Genomic DNA, 17,764 nt, shown 5'->3' on the forward strand with positions numbered 1-17,764 from the left:
AACTGGTATTTCCATTGTTTTTAAAAGTACATTTGTTAAAATACTAGCTGAGTCCACTTGGGAAATCTTGAGTAGAAAATATGTGACGAGTTCCCGACTGTGTCATCATCGGGCTGCAGACTAGCCAGAATGTTCCCCGGGAGAGGAAACCTGAAAATGTTGGTTTCCTTAAAAACCAATTTCCTGTTCAATTTGTTGGGGAAAAGGAATTTTGTTGTGTGTGTCAGTGTTGCTGACAAACTGAGATGCTGCAGCAGCAAAGTAAACAACAGATCCCAATATCCCATGGCTGCATTAACGTCCGATTTTTCCTTTGTATGGCTAAATCTGGAAGATAAATATTATCCCCAGAATCCCAAGGTAATACCACATCCACATTCTTAAGGCTTTTGCTTCCTTCTGGAGTTAACACATACTAGAATTCTTTTCTCTCCTTCAGATGCTCAGCAAGCAGAAGAGTCTGCTCACCTTCTGCTACGGGAAGTGATTCTGGGGCAGAGCACCCACGTTTCCACAGTGGGGTTGCTCACTGTCCAGACACAGAAATAAGGGGGACCTTTCTCCCACTTTGGAGAGGATCCTGCAGCCCAGATCTCATGGCAGGAGGGCGCTCTCAAGCCATGTAGACATACACCAACACCCAGGGTCTGGACCCCATGCTGGAAATCCAGGGCACTCCATTTAACAACACCAGGGTGGGTCATGCTCTCGTTGGGCACTGTCATGCTGGTTTTCCAAGCGACACACACACCCACCCAGCACAACACAAGCTGTTGGTAAGTCAGAGAAGCGGGAAACATAGCTGCTTTGCATCTCGCACAAATGAGCTCCTTGGTTTGTTAATAAACTAAAGGTGGCTTGGGATTATTTGAGTAGGTTGAAATGAAAGGAATTCTATTATCACAGAAAATGCAGGTATTCAACACCAGGTTCCCCAATCTGCCTACAGCACTTTACCCCCGTCCTCAGTTTCTTCTTCATTCCCCCGGAGGAGAGCGGGGCAGGAAGAGTGGGCCCTCTCTTGGAGCAACCCGCCTGGAAGAGGATGTGTTACTGCTCCCCAGCACCCTCTATTGCCATCTTTTCTGTCTTTCTAGATTTCCTCTGCATCTGCTCTTGTTCCTTCCTCCTCAGCTTTTCTCTCTGCTTTTCCATTTTCTCTTGAGCCTTCCGAGCCTTCTCTAGAGACACCTTCATTTCCTTGAGCTTTTTTTTGACCACTGCTCGGTCCTGCGATGATGCTATTCCAAGAGCCTAGGAAGGAAATATAAACAAACTGAATCTGAAAACCAGTGACCTCTCTGCTTATGATGAGGCCGATATCGCAATATGTTCTAACTCAAAAATTAATTGAAACACAATTGTGGTGAAAACTAAAGAAGAGCTGATTACATTTGCCAAAAATTTACAAGCTTTATTTGTTCTTTTGTTCTTTGAAGTCCCTAGCACAGTATGCCCTAAATCTCGCTAAGTAATGTTTTCCAATTGATAATTAATGGGTGAATGAATGAAAAAAGGTCACAATTCTGCTTCTCCAACCTTTAGGTTGTAAGACATTTACAGGCAAACGATAGGAGTGGGCCCCTGCTGCCACAGGGGGCTCCCAGAAGGGCAGGAAGAATCGAATTGGCTTCCTTTGTGCCAAAGTATGCATTGACAGTGAGGACCCAAGGTGTATTCAGCACCAGAATGCTCATGTCAGCAGACTAGCCATTGGCTCCCTGTAGGCAGACCTATAAAGGAAGCCTGATTATAATGAGAAGGTTGCTCAATTAGCTTGGAATTCAGAAAAAGGGGAGCTGGTTGCATAGCATATTAAATGCTTCATGACCTTCAACATCAACAGCGGGATGCATCCATCTCCCCAAGGGGACAGCCTTGTCAATGGAACTTCATATTTACAGGCTATTCATTGATCTCTAACCTTTTCAAGATTGTCACGCAATACTCATCTGCCTGTCCTCCCAGCAGGGGCTGAGGTCAGGGGTGGAAAGCTGGCTGTAAGCTCCTTTCGCCCTTTCTCCGCAGGGATGGGCGCCACCTCAGCCTCTAAAGAGATGGACTGGACAGGTGAACATGAGAGAGCGATGGAGGGGGAGGGAAGACACTGCCGCACATATTTGGGGAAGAAAGTTCTGGGGAAAACATCATCCCGGTTTTGGAGTGGTCCCTGGTGTGCAGGGACCAGTCGGGATGGAGAGGAGACACGAATAAAGAAGGGGAGGTTAATGGATTTGGGTTTTAACTCTTATGTGATGAAAGAGCCCACATTGGCCATTATTAAAACTCATACTACATAGAAGTAAGTAGAGTTAATACATGGGCCATGTGTTGCTAGGTGGAAGCAATGGAGTGAGTCCCTCCCTCTCCTACTCAGCAGCCTACTCTTTAGATCCCCTAATGACTTTCTGAAACTTCATTTACTACTCAAACAATCCACCGTCCTTTCTGCTGACGGTTGACGAGAATTACCTCTCCCATAGGGAGAATGCTCTTATTTAATGAAAACATTTTAGGTGCTATGAGCAATACAAATTACGCTTGGTAACCTAACACAGACAGATATAATTCTTTACCTTCAGTTTATTTCCATCCAACTGCAGGAGTTGCTCTCCAGTGATGTTTTGGGCACTGAATTCAGATACATACTGCTCCAGATTTAGGCTCATGAGCCAGTGAGAAACCTGCTGCACACTCCACTCCTGAACGGCCCGATTCTGACACTGACTGTGCTTGGGAGACTGTCCGTCATCAAGGATCTGAGTAGGAATGTCACGCAGTGTTGTTAAAGGGCTGAAGTGCTGTGGCTCAGCATGGCATATTGCGCTATCCAAGGGAATGTCTTGCCTACTAGAGCCATCTTTATTTCTAAACCATAGAATGATAAGCTGATGGTTCTCGCTGTGTATGTAAAGCACATACACATTTATTACCTACATGTTTTTAGATGCTTGGAAACCTAAAAACTCCCCTAAATAAAACAGCATTTCCAATGTAGGAAGTTTAATATTGACAAATCCATTCTAATGTTGCAAGCTTTTACATGAAAACACTTTGGAAAGATTATCAGGTGCAGAAAACAAATATGTCATTAATCCCTATAGACAATACATCACTCTGCATTTCTCCTCTGCTAAGACATTAGAGATATGTAAAAACACATTTAAAATTATTGTGGCATCTTTCACTTAGAAGAGGAGAGCATTGAGCCCTCAGGTATTTTTAGGGGGAAATTTCACAGCCATTATTTCATTTGCACGGCAAGCAAACCCGTGAGGGCAGTGGGGCAGGAGGTATCCATAATTACTTGTAATAAATGAGGAAACTGAGGCTCTGAACACCCACAGATCTGTCCAATGCAGAATACTACTTTTAACAGTGCAAAGGGCAGGTTGGTTCCTAGAACCACTACGCTGAGAGGCGATGAGGCGATGATGGGTCTGGGAGGAGAGACAGAAGCCACCTCAGTGACGGGCAGAGAACAGAAGAGGGGATGATGGGTAAGCCGAGATGAAGGCAAAGGAGGCGAAACAGAGGGAACTGGGTCAGTCAAGTAATGGTGATGGGGACACATCATGGGACTCTGGAGGTGGGATCTGAAGGTCCTCTTGAATCAGGAATATCTTTTAAACTGAGACATAGACCAGGGCAGAGTGAAACTACATAACACAAGGAACACCCCCACTGCAGAGGAAAGCACTCTTGTATTGTTTGAGTTTTCAATCATCTGCAAAGAGAGAAAAGGTTCAAATAAAATACCAAAAACCACCATACAGCCCATTGAAAGCTCACCTCGTCATCTATCATATCCAGGCTCTGAGCGAGGGAGCAACAAAGGAATCAAAGAGAAAAGTGTTACAGAAACAGGACATACAATATATACAGTACAAAGTCTTATAAAATTAAAGTCATGTTGAGCCTGAAGAATATGGGCAAAAGAGTTTAAGAGAAAAAAAATGTTTTACAAAACAAAACAACATGTTAGAAAGAAATAACTAAGAAGACATATTTAGAGCAAAACTATCTTTACTTACAATGCCTCCCTCCCTCCCTTCCACCCCAATAAGACATTAGAGATATGTAAAAGCACATTTAAAAGTATTGTGGCATCTTTCTGGTATTTCTGGTATTTCTTTCCTCGCCTTATCTTTTGGGGCACTAAGTCCATCGCTAGTGTAATTTCCTGCCTCTCTTGCATATATTTATCTCCTGAGAATTCTTAGGAATGCTATTTTGACCCTCGCATCTAAATCAGTGGTCTTACATAGCTGTCCTTCCTTCTCAGAATTGTATCTCTCCTCTTTTCACTGCAGTGAATCCTAATCAGGGGCCACACCCAACTCAGAAGAAATGTCAGATTCTTCGGGTGGGGGTGATGGTGGGAAAGGTGAGGGAGAAAAGCAAGGACGAATTGGTGAACTCCGTGAGATTTCGGAGCTGTTTCCCACTTTTGCTCTCTGCAGTACCCAGCCTCCCGTCCCCACACCTTTGCTGAGAGGCATCGCACTGGGATCAGAGAAAGGCCGAGGATATAGTGTACAGTAAGGGATGGCTCCGAGGGCCTCAGAAACAACAGTTTGCTTTCATGTTGAGACAGAGAGGGAGACACCAATTTCCTAGCAAAGATCATGGTTCCAATGATCTACATGCAAAGTCTACCTTAGACACATTTCCCTGTGACAGTTCACGGCTAGGACGTATACCTGGGATAGCAGTTCTGTGAGTGACAGGAGCATACCTCATCTGACGACAGCGCTAGGGACTGAGAGAGCCCCGGGGTTCTGGGCTCCGCTCCTAGGCCGCTCAGGTCTGCCGAGCTGGTACTACTGGGACTGAAGTCATCGTTGAAGGTAAAATTCTGTAACAATAAACGAAGCTCAGTGTTAAAAGAGCACCGTGAAGGAACCAAGGTAGGTGGGTTTGCAAGCTCTAAGACGATTACTTTGAAGTAATCTTAGAAGTTCACTTTGGGGCTGGTGATGACCTTCGGCCAGGCAGTGTCGGACACTGCACCTGCGGTGAATGGGGAATTCTGAGCGCTTCTCCGCCGGGTGAGAGGATAGGTGTTTTGGAGTAATGATTCTGCAGTCTCTCTTCAAGGGTGCAGCATTCATTATCCTCTGCAACTGCTCAGAGGAGTGATATTAATGAGCCTATCTTCTTTGACCCTAATGGTGATGAGCAACAGTGTAAGTAAAAAATACAAGGTGGTGTGGAGAGCCTGAGTTATTAGGAACAGATGGCAATCCATATTAGAAAGGTAGCCGAGCACCCCGGAAGGTCCCTGCTGGCTGTGATAAATGCTGTGGGGAATGGCAGAGCCTCTCCAGGATGTGACCTTCAAAGATGATGGGTTCTGGGGGAGGTCACAATCTGACTGCACTACCTGCTCAAGTACAGCTCTTATGTGGCAGCACTACGAACAGACACACATTCCCAAATAGTTACCTGGGGGTAGAAAGAAAACTTCCCCAGAACCTCATTAAAATGTTCAGTGGATATTAAAATCAAATACATTCACAATGACTTCAGAGCTGCCTTTGTGAAAACATTTTAAACCAAATCTGGAGTCTCTCCAGTGTAAGATAATGGTAGAACTATTTAAACAACATTGAGATATATCAGACCCAATGCTGAAAATGTTTCAAGGCCAAAGTGGTCTATTGCTGTCAAAACTTCTTTTCTAATTGCTTCCCGGGGACGCTTTAGAACTTGGCCAACCCCATCTTGTTTCCTATTCCACTGCCTTAGAAATTGGACTGTCAGTTTTCCATTAGGTTCTCTTGTACTGGTTTAGCTGGCTGTCAAGAATAAATGCCATGCCAGAGGCTAGAGAGCTCAGTACCAAACAGACTGCAGGGTTTGCTGGATGTTCAGAGAAGACTGAATCAGAGCACGGAGCTGGGCTAGGAGAGCATTTAAGCAGAAGCATTCAACACAGCACATTACCATGTGGTACACAACCCCAAAGCCCATCAAAACCCTGTGAGCTGTTGACCACAAGAAAAGAATTAAATTCAAGTAACTTTAACCACATGTTTCTGTTTGAGAAAGAAAAGTGAACACAGATAAAAGGAGACCACACAACATGTGAAAGTTAGCCACCGCATGTGTTTCAGTAAAATGTTAGGTAAGGTTTGCAGTGTCATGCTGGAAATAACCATCATGCGTTTAAAAACGAGTAGCATCCATGCACATACTTCCTAATTCTGCTCAAGTTAAAGAACTTTCGTGATAGAATTACAACAGCTGTTCGACATGGAAGCTTGATTTAAGAGAAGAAATAAGTAAGGGTGCTATGTCAGCATTGGTTTGTTTTAGAGAGTTTCATTTAGATGTATTGAACACATATCCAGTCCCAAATTTATCTGTTTTCCAGTAAATCTTGACGAGCGCAGCAAAAATAGTTTGGTAATGTAATTTAAACTGGAATGCTTGGTAAACAGATCTATCACACTGTGCCGTGATTCAAATGCATCTTTCCCAGCATGGTTTCACTGTCAAACGGAGATTAAATAGCAATATGTGAAAAGACAGGCAAATCGAAGATTAACGCACAATCTAGCAGAGACCAGTATTAAAGAAGGTGATGGTTAAAGGGCCTTTCGGTTCCCCACACAGGAAGTACCATGCACTGTTTATTGCAGTGTTATCACATTGGTTTCTTGGATCCAGAGCATACACACAAGTTGAGAATGCTTCCCAAAGATTGAAGAGGAGGAAGAGATTTGGGGTTTTCTTGTTTGCTTTTTTAATCCAAGTGTTTTCTACCTTGGACCCCTTTTTATCTGAAATTAGAGTTTCAGGAGAAGGCTGGAGGGGACTTGGAGGTGAAGGCAGGTTTCTGAAGGAATAGGATCCTTTCCGGCTTTCGTGAAACCAGGAGAAAGGCATGCAAGGTGAACGAGGGGAGGCCGGCGCTGCGGCAGAGGGCTTCGCTTTCCAATGGTCCAGCCTGCCTCTGAAGATCCTGTTTCATGAAAAGAATGGGGGTGTTAGACAAAGAAAGGGAAGACGTGAAACTGACTGAACTGAACTCTGAAGGGGCTCTGAACACAGTTCGACGTAACAATTTGAGAAATTGTCCTACGCAACAGATACTTCCCTCCCTCCCCCCATTTTTGACTGGAACATTTATCCTAATTGTTATTACTATTATAATTATTATTTTTTTTTGCGTCTAAATGGATTCTGTAATGACAGACATTTTGTACTGTTATGTCCATGGTAAATTTTTATGAAATGTGCCTAATAAATACATGGATGGGCAAAAAGTTAGGTCTACAGTTATTTGTATGGAAAAATAACACAATAATTAATAAATAGCAATGCGAGAATAAACCCTGTGTTTCACGTACTCACAGCTGTACACTTACTTTTGCAAATGCCTGTGTATGTGGATGAATTAACATGAGGGAGAAGCATGTCATTTAGGAGCTGCTCTGAGGTTAGTCATCACAGCATCGCCTCACTGGGGACACGCATCAGTGCCTCACAGCTGGTGACTTTAGCTCCTGATGAGCATTCTTTCCTGGCCTCCTCTCAACTCAGGTTCCCAAGAGTCTCAACTTTAGAAAATGATATACTTAGATAATTTGGGAATTTCAGGGCTCAGGATACTTTAAGCAGAACATACACTTGGTTGGTTTTTCATCATAATCTTAGTGCCTTTTCACAGAAAGAACACCAGACCTGAAGTCTTAATGCTCTGCTTGATGGCCCACCTCCTGAACCATGGGCCTTCACTCACCCTCTATTTCTTATCTGTGAAAGGTGGATGTTTTATGTATCTCATATGTGGTTAGGAATTAAATGAGATAGTATGTGTAAAAAGTGCTTTGAAAACTATAATGGTCTATGCTTATTGTTTAACATTCAAAGGATTCAAAAGCCTGTTTGAAAGCATATTTTTCTTAATATCTTGCATATTTATACTTATGTTTTGGTTAGAGAAAAAGAGTTCTTAGGAACTGAGGCAGGAATGGGCAGTAGTGTCTGCATCTTGGAAGAGGTCACTCTCAAAATGTCCAAATGATCCTTGATGCAGTGTCTACAATTTATTAGTTGTTGATGTCATGACAACAAAGAGATTTCCTTTCATTTAAAAGTGACTCAACGCCTTAGCTAGACAGCTAATGTTGGACGTGGATACTGAATTTCAATCTTCTCACGTCTCATTTCAAATATTTTGAAATATTACATGTTTCAAATTTACATAAATAGAATAACTCCTAACAATTCCTGTTCATTTCCAAAGATTATTGTGAGAATCAAATGGGACAATAAATGTAAAAACATCTTATAAACTGTACAGCAATGTATAAATGTAAGGGGATTGTAAGAATGATAATTAAAGAGAATGAAAAATCAGTGAAGTTTTGGAAGAATACTGACATCATAGGTTGGGGGTGAAAAACTGTTGGCCACGCTAAAGATTCCAGAAAAGGTGAAGATTTAAGTGGTGTATTTCTTTCTTTTTCTTTTCTTAGTGAATGGGAGCCATTCAATTTTTATTTTTTATTCCTTTCTTATTGATTTTTGGAGAGAGTGGGAGGGAAAGAAGGAGAGAGAAACATCGATGTGACAGCAAAACATCGAATGGCTGCCTCCTACATGCCCCCTACCAGGGATGGAGACCAAAACCTGGGATGTGCCCTGATCAGGACTTGAAATGGTAACCTTTCAGTGCATGGGATGATGCCCAACCAACTGAGCCACACCGGCCAGGGCTAAACCGTGTATTTCTTAAAACGACAACAACAACAACAAAACCACAAAGGAATCTGCAAGGATAACAGAGAAAGACTGACCAGAGAGGGACCAACCTTCAATTTCATCGTAAAGCTTAAGAAGAATGTTGTATTCTTAAACCCATCTACGGTATGGGGAACCAGTGCAATGATTTTATGTAAGTAAGTAATAACCTATTCTGTTCCAAAAGCCTCATATCTACATGCAATAACTGCACATCAGGAGATTGCTAACGCCTGCTAGCAGAGGCAGATAGGTCTCCTGTGGAAGTGCTTTCTGCTCCTGAGTCGTGGGCAGTCCGGTAAGAATCGCTGGGGCAGCTGTTCAAATGCAGATTCTTGGACACCCAGACTTACTGAATTAGAATTGTGAGAAAAGACGGGAGGAGTTGACCTGGAATCTACTTTAACACATATCTGAGCTGACTCTTAAAAATTTTACTGTCTACATTTATTAATATTATCCTGAATGTAGATATGAGGCTTTTGGAACAGAATAGGTTATTACTTACTTACATAAAATTATTGCACTGGTTCCCCATAATGTAATTTTCTCTCTTCATAATGAGAACCAGATGTCCTAAACTTGGTCTACACTGTAGGTAAGGAATCTAAAAAATATGAATCTGGACGGTTATATAGGAGAGGGCCAGCTGTCCCTGCCTCGCCTCTGAGAGAGGGAGAGAAACCCTATCTCCTCAATGTAAACACATTCAACTTGGGAAGGATCTTGGGTTCTCAGCCTTTGGAAAGGAATAGAAGTCCTGGGGGAGATAAAACAAGTTATCTCCAGCTTCACAAGCTTGGGACTGTCTCCATAGAGAGGCCTCAGCCCCCTCTCCCCATCCGCACTCTTTAAAAATGGAACTACACATTGGGGAGTTGGCTCTCTCTGTAGATCTCACTGTCTATCCATAATTTAACTTCTGAGGTCTGTCTTTTAGCTCAGGCCCTATATTCCATTAAAAATGCTGAGAAAGCTCTAAAATAAAACTATTTTCTCAGTAGTCTCACACTCTTATAAGTGGGCATATGATTTATTTTTCTCCTTTGGTTATAAATTTCTGAATTAATCAAATGATGTGGGAAATTCTTTAGGTGTTCCATCCACAATTCAAATAAAGCACTGTAGTGCTTTGATACATGGATACCGGTTTAAGTTATAAATAGGCCATTATCAATGACAGCTAGACTATCTTTTCCTATTCCCAAGTGGACTGCCTTTGTAACAACCCTTTTAGAACCACTAACCACCTTTTTTTTTTTTTTTTTGCAAGAAATAAGATTATTGGTACCTAATTTTTGTCATTCTAATGACTTATTTGGAAAGGACTTTGGGTAGTTCAAATCCTGGCCAGGCAACATTTCAAACAAAATCTGAAGACCACATCTAAACGCTTCCATAAAATTCTCACTGCCAGGAAAATATCCAAGACTGATCATTCCAGGTGCACCTGCCCATCCAGCGCTGAAGCAGGTCTGGAGGCCACAGTGGGAGTGTGATGAAGGAGGAGAGGGAAGCTCAGCCTCAGTGATATCCAGAGGCTTTCTCAGACAATGAAGACAATGGAAGGCACAGAGGAAAAGTCACATAGAAAGCAATGCAAGCCCACTTCTAAGGAGATGGCCACGTCCTCACAGCTGTAAACCACCAGGTTCTGAGGTATTCTGAAGAATATTCTCCAGTTCTCCAGGAGGTCTGGCTGTGCCCCGCTGAGGCTGTATCCTGTCCTCCTCGTTTATTTGTGTATCCCCAGTTCTAACACTCCCTCCATACACTGATGTAACCTCAGTGTGTTTGCCAGTATCCACAAAGAGCTAAACAGGCATGCTTCCATTTGCTTGGACCTTGAGTAGAGAATGTTCATTTAAAAAAGCGAACTCTCCACGACTTTAAACTCATAGACCTATCAGCTTTCCAGACATGCTTTCTAAAATAAATGCCAATTTCCTTCCGGATAAATTGAACTATTGAGTCTACAAAAGGAGCGCAGGAGTTTTGGTAACAGTTATTCTGTTATTGACCATTCTTACAGCCTCTTGCACTCGGTGGAGAAATGTATTAAGTATAAGGTAAAATTCTTCCTTCCCTCCTTTCCTTTCCTTCCTTTCTTTCTTTCTTAACATTTTTTTACTCTCAGGGCAGGTTATGGGCTAAGGTACTAACTCTATATTCATAATCCCCTTGAAAAATCAAGATCAGTGGAAATGAATTCTTTTTTAAAAATATATTTTATTGATTTTTTTTTTTTTACAGAGAGGAAGGGAGAGGGATAGAGAGTTAGAAACATCAGTGAGAGAGAAACATGGATCAGCTGCCTCCTGCACACCCCCTACCGGGGATGTGCCCGCAACCAATGTACATGCCCTTGACCGGAATCGAACATGGGACCTTTCAGTCCGCAGACCGACACTCTATTCACTGAGCCAAACCGGTTTTGGCGAAATGAATTCTTAATGGATCTGAAAAGAGTTTCTAGGTATGTGCTCTGTATTTCCTTCACAGCTTGTACACTAATGGCTCACTGTCATTTTGGGGAAAAATAGAATCAAATCATAGCTATATTTCTGATTATTTTATTGTTAGGAACTGGAAGGAATTAAGTCTCTGTAATACTAAAATGTAATTTGGGGGTGGGTGATGAGGTGGAGAAGTAAGTTTCCTGGCAATAAATGGTTTATAGTTTATAACTCTATAGAACAATTAACTCATTTATATACATCTTGGAACCAGATTATCCTGGGGCTAGGACCCCAAAAATAAATTGCTAAGGTAAACACTCCATGGTGATTTTGGGGGATTGGTTTTAACTTTGAATACAAGGTAAGTCAGGGCACATACCTAGGTTGTAGGTACAATTCCTGGCCAAGGTGCTTATGGGAGGCAACTGAACCATGCCCCTCTCTCTCTCTTTCTCTCTCTTTTCCTTTCTCACTGCCCCCCCAAAAAAAAACACAATAAAAACATATCCTTGGATAGGATTAAAAAATTTTTCTCTAGCACCCACATGAAAAAAAATTTTAAGATAAAATTATTTTTCCCATCCTCTATTTAAAATTATTTTTATAATATTTGTTATTTAACCCCAAATATTCAAAGTATTATTTCAACATTTAATTAGTATAAAATTATTAAGATATTTAAAATCCTTTTTTTTTTTTTATATTAAGTCTTTGAAATCTAGCACGCATTTTCTCTGATAACACATCTCAATATAGACTAGCCACATTTCAAGTGCTCAATGGCCACATCTGACCCGAGGCTACCATATTGGATAATGCAGATGGAGATGGATGGGAGGTTGGGGACCAGGTTCTTCTAGTCCGCCTCACTTCTTTTTGGAAGGAAACCAAGGTCCAAGGAATTCAGACTTACCTATAGCAGAATCACGATGAATACTTGGGTGAATACTTGAATACTCAGTAGTGTATTTTTTTCCATTGTTCACACTTCAGATAAATGAAGACTCACTTCCCCAGAGAAGTGCCCTCTCCCTTCCCTGTCATTTTCCTATGTGCCACCCTCTAGCCTTGCCTTGAGACACACAGATCTGCTCGCAGGGCTTTCCATTCAGGGACTAAACTGGGAGGTTCTCCCACCAGCTCCAAAGGTTGGCGACCGCTGCTTTAGGGGAAGAGGAAGCTCTGACAACTAAATGTTTCCTGCTTTTGTTCTCTGCTATGTTACCTGTTTAAATCAGAATGTTTACTGAGCACATACTTGAAAAGGATAAAACCAAACCATACTTCTTTGTAGGATTTGTCTGCTTATTTATTACTAGAGGCTTGGTGCATGAAATTTGTGCACTCAGGGGGGTGTCTCTCAGCCTGGCCTGCACCCTCTTGCAGTCCGGGAGCCCTTGGGGGATGTCTGAGTGACAGCTTAAGCCCACAGGGAGCAGGCCTAAACGGGCAGTCAGACATCATTAGCGCTGCCGCGAAGGCGGGAGAGACTCCTGCCACTGCTCCTGCACTCACCAGCCATGTTCCCCCTGTGGGAATGCACTGACCACCAGGGGGCAGCTCCTGCATTGAGTGTCTTCCCCCTGGTGGTCAGTGTGCATCATAGAGACCGGTCGATTTTCATATTAGCCTTTAATTATATAGGATTATTTTAACCTCATCTATTTCTTTCATGTGGGCCATATGTTTGAGTCACTAAGTCTCCACAAGGAATACAATAAAGTGAATTTTTTACTCTTAGGGAAGAAAAAAACTAAAACCAAGACCAAATTGGTTTTAGCAAATATCTTGACTTTTTAATGTCTAATAGCCTCAGGTTATCTACACTAATAAAAGAGAAACATTCAAATTAACCATCACTCTGCTACGTCCACCAGCCAATCAGGAGGGAATATGCAAATTAGAAGGCCAAAGATGGCAGCTGCCCAGCTGCTCCAGGCGCGGAGTGGCTGGGCGGGGTAGGACACCTGCTATGAGAGGGAGGGCGGGGGGCGGGGGGTGTGAAGGGATCTATACGAGTGGCACTCTGGCCACAGCGAAGACTAAGACTGCAGACTCTGGCCAGAGTCTGCAGCGAAGACGAAGGCGGCAGACTCCAGCCAGAGCGAAGGCCTGGGTCCTGGGTGCCGGAGGAAAACCAGTGCTGGAAGCCAAGGGAAGGAAGGCCTATTGCACGAATCTCTTCGTGCAACGAACCTCTTGTAACTTAGATAATGTCTAATGGCCTCAGAATGACCTTATGAGAACTGAAAGAAACACCTAGGAGATAAGATTGCAAACTCGATCCATGAATTAGACTGCTCTTTCTGAGAACGCCTCACTGGGGTGATGCATTTATTCCCAGTTCCCCGCAGCTGCTGTGCGACCTTGTGGCTAATGGTCCTCATCACCCACCTACCTCTAGGGACCCAGGAAGCCAACTCAGCTGCACTAAGCTCCCACCTGGCAGTAATTGTCCTTTCTGGAGTTTGTTTTGTAAGGTTCCAGACCCATTATCAATCTATTTAGAAGAACAAAGGCTGTCATTGGATTTGATTAGTGTTAACCAAATTACTGTGATAGCTCAAAAAATTACCTTTCTGAAACAGAAAAAGTCTCTCTTCTTCCCTATTCTACTATTTCCATTACATGAATTCCTTTCAGTTCTGTCAGAATTCTACTATAATTACAAATAATTTGAAAATGATGATCCTAATTTAAAACCATTCTGTAGCGTTGGCACACGTGGAACCACCTGTGACGACTGAAGCAGAGACACCAGAGCTAGTGTTTTAAAGCTGCAGAGCTGGCCAGGCAGCCAAGGGGGAAGTCTGGCTGGTTCAAAAGCTGGCGTTAGCTGTGATGAGGCAGTGTGCACATGACAGTCTGCCATCAGCCACCCAAGGTTTTGCCTAGAGCCGTGGTCGGCAAACTGCGGCTCGCGAGCCACATACGGCTCTTTGGCCCCTTGAGTGTGGATCTTCCACAAAATACCACGGCCTGGGCGAGTCTATTTTGAAGAAGTAGCGTTAGAAGAAGTTTAAGTTTAAAAAATTTGGCTCTCAAAAGAAATTTCAATCGTTGTTCTGTTGATATTTGGCTCTGCTGACTAATGAGTTTGCCGACCACTGGCCTAGAGTAAGATGAGCACTCACCAACAGAATCCAGATGTGCTTGCTTTTCATCTGGAATTTATACAAAGTGGTAATACTCTGGCTACTGCCATGACATTCAGTAGAACCTTTCATGCCTGCTGAATGCCTGTGGTTCTGCCCCTTTTAGCCTCAAAAGTGAGAGGGAGTGACCGCCTCAGAGGCCCAGAGAAGAAAGGGAGAAACTCAGAGGTGTCTGAGCTTCTCTCCCTTAAACAGGTTCATTACTTGTTTCTTTTATTTCCTCGAAGTATATTTGATAGTTTTCTACTCTTAACTTTAAGGCACAAAATAGACTTTTATATTTCTCAGTCCAAAATCACACAAAGTTAAATCTCTTTTGAGTTGCATTATGGTCTTATTTTAACTGAGATTGTTGTCCTCCATACAAACAAAACTTTCTACCCTTTCTCCATTTTACATCATAAAGGAAACCCAACCAACAAAAATAATTAATTTGGAACTCTCTTTTGTCATCCCCCTCCCAATTCTTCTATAATGCCAGGGAGAAGGTATAACTTCTCACCACATGGTATACCAGTAAAAAGAAAAAGAAAACAAAGAAACAGCAGAGGACAACCTATGAAATGGGTAAATGGTCCCCAAATGATTTCACAGTATTTTATTCTTAGCATTTTGCCTGTATCTGTCTTACTGTATGCTTTTGAGATGATTCCCAAATTTCATAAAGAAATATAAGTCAGTCAGAGAAAGACAAATACCATATGATTTCACATATATGTGGAATCTAAGGAGCACAATAAAAGAACAAACAAAATAGAAACAGACTCATAGACACCGAACAGAACGACAGTTGTCAGACTTGTGGGGCTGGGTGAAAAAGGTGAAGGGACTGAGACGTACAAATTGGTAGTTACAGAATAGCCATGGGGATGAAAGTACAGCTTAGGGAACATAGTCAATATTGTAATAACTATGTATGGTGCCAGGTGGGCACTGGAAATATCGAGGGGGCCACTTTGAAAGTATATGATTGTCTAACCACTATGCTGTATACCTGAAACTAATATAAAATAATATTGAATATAAAGTGTAATTTTTAAAAAACCAACCATTAGATGCGTAAGTACTTGAAGATGATAGGAATTATTAGAAAGACATCTAGACAGGAGACACAAGCCCCAGCTAATTGACATCAATTGCCTATTGCACAGTCCTGGGGTAATCAATTCAATTATACAGAGGTAAAGTTCTTCATCAGTAAAGTATGGTGTTATTATCAGCTCTCCAGATCTTATTGTAACGATCAAATGATAAATGTGAAACTTCTCTGTAACTTGCAAACAATAATAATAGCAGCAAATTGTTATCTTTATTATTATTTTTATAATACCTTCTATGTGCCAGATAGCATTTTAAAGGTTTTACATGAAAACTCATTTAACCCTTACACTAATGTTATAAGGTAGGTACTGTTATAACCCTCATTCACATATGGGAAAATGGAGACACAGAGGCTAAATAACTTGTCCAAGATTTAAAAGGTGAGAGCTCTGATTCAAACCCAGGCAGTCGAACTTCAGAGCTCTATGCTTTACTATCTCCCTCTACAAAGCTGAGTTTAAATGAAGTTATCGCAGAAGGAAACTGGGAAAACTTGAAAACATGCTGCGTAAAGCCCACCTCTCTAAAGGAAAGTCTTTATGGCGCAGTATGCCTAGTTGACAGGGGCTACCAACGAATAGCTGAGTCCAGCAGGAGACGGTCATCGTTCTTACGTGCGTGGGAATTGAACAGTCTTGAAAGCCAATAGGTACTTAATACCACATAGGCATCCTTATGCTGTGCTTAAATATTTGGTGAAAATTCTGCAATTGAGGCAATGGATATCCCAAGGCCCAGTGTAGGCTTTAGTTGGAGTAAGACATATAAATTGTGAAATTTTTCTTTCATCTCACTATAGGTATATTGAAGATACTGACCACTGATTTTGGTGAACAATGGAAGGGGGCCAGGGAGTTTAGCTATAGAGATGAATCTGTGTCCTCAATCACTCACCCGTACCTGCTACTCGGAGAAAACCTACTGGCTTCTTTTTCTTTTTCTTTCCATTTCTTTCCCTTGTTGGAGTTCCTTCGCAACGGTGCCCTATAAAGGCAGACACATTCAGAAAGGGAAAGCGGCCATGTTCTCCTTTAACCCTTCTTTTACAGAGGGCTTGCCTTTCACATCATGAAGTGCTTACCCCAGATCCACAAACTTCCGCTTAATTTTCCCTCCTTGCACCACCAATGAACTGGACGCCCTTAGTGATTTGGGACCGTTGGCACCGTCTAGAATATATACATACGTAAAGAAAGACCAGTTATTATTATCTGTAAAGCTATGAGTCAAAAGTAAGTGCATCTCTGAAGAGATCTGACTCAATTTCTAACTGTAAAAGAAAATAATGGATGCCTTTTTTTTAAAAAAAGTTATAAGAAACCTAGCTATGCTGAGGAACATTCGGTTAAGCTAGAAGATGTCCTAATGGATCAAGGCCCGATACACATCACAAAGAGCTTTAGCTTCAAAAATATTGAAATGAACAAAATAAGGAGGAATAAACACTCTCAAGTTACCCCTTACATTAACAGCAGCGACCAACATAACTTTCCTTTTGTTCTATCTAGTCCTCTTATCTCTCAGGTCCAGTGCAGAAAGCCACCCCTGAGAGTCAGAGAGATTAAGGGAGAAAGTGATAGGCAGAGCTTTCCCTTCCGGTCTAATGGCCTGTGGCCAGTCTGGGGACAGAGAAAGGCAGAACCTGGGGAAGACTTTCTTAAGCAGGGGCTCAGCTCTAAGACATTGATATCTCTGAAAGGTCTCTCTTTTAAGTTGGGTTGGAGCATAACTTGGCTGGCCTCCTGTGATGGCGAAGATGCCAAATGCTCCTCAGTGTCTGGAGCTGAATGATCTCTGCCCCCTGAGTTAAGCTGGCACTCCGAATGGCAGCAGCTGCTGGGGACGGGCACACTCGAAATAAAGCCAAAAACCAATCAGTGCAGACAGACTCTGCGAATGGAGTTCAATATTAAATGTGGGAGACAGAGTCTATTGGTGCAACTTATTCCACTCCGGACAAGGTGGAGAACTCCTAAGGCTCCACCTGGAACCATTTAGCAAAGGATGCTGTTGGGTGTTATCTTTCAGCATATCCAGTTATCTGAGATGATTAGCAAGGGGTGTTTTAATATCGATGCATAGTAGAGTGTGAAACTATTCCTCCCTAATTATTGTTGTCTATCTCTATCTCTTTAAAATTAAAAAACTTCCAGGACCTTCCTGGCATGGAGTACAGAGAGAATAGTCCTCCTAAGAAAGTGTTCAATTAACCATGAAGGATTATTTTATTTCAGGAGAAATTTCTTAACATGCATCCTTACAAAACACACAGTTCTCATTTAGGAGTCTATGTTC

General features: G+C 42.2%; 1 protein-coding gene across 1 annotated transcript in view; it reads right to left on the reverse strand.

Annotated features, from left to right (window-relative positions):
* Nucleotides 1–584: 584 nt before the first annotated feature.
* Nucleotides 585–17,764, reverse strand: part of PPP1R9A (protein phosphatase 1 regulatory subunit 9A) — a 226,291-nt gene continuing 209,111 nt past the window's right edge. Inside the window, 8 exon segments of the mRNA XM_054726426.1 lie at nucleotides 585–1,254; nucleotides 2,577–2,759; nucleotides 3,793–3,816; nucleotides 4,739–4,858; nucleotides 6,657–6,725; nucleotides 6,727–6,970; nucleotides 16,370–16,453; nucleotides 16,551–16,638. Coding sequence (XP_054582401.1) covers nucleotides 1,051–1,254; nucleotides 2,577–2,759; nucleotides 3,793–3,816; nucleotides 4,739–4,858; nucleotides 6,657–6,725; nucleotides 6,727–6,970; nucleotides 16,370–16,453; nucleotides 16,551–16,638 — 1,016 coding nt within the window. The 3' untranslated portion in view covers nucleotides 585–1,050.

This window comes from Eptesicus fuscus, chromosome 14 (genome assembly GCF_027574615.1).
Source record: "Eptesicus fuscus isolate TK198812 chromosome 14, DD_ASM_mEF_20220401, whole genome shotgun sequence".
In the NCBI taxonomy this organism is placed as follows: Eukaryota; Metazoa; Chordata; class Mammalia; order Chiroptera; family Vespertilionidae; genus Eptesicus; species Eptesicus fuscus.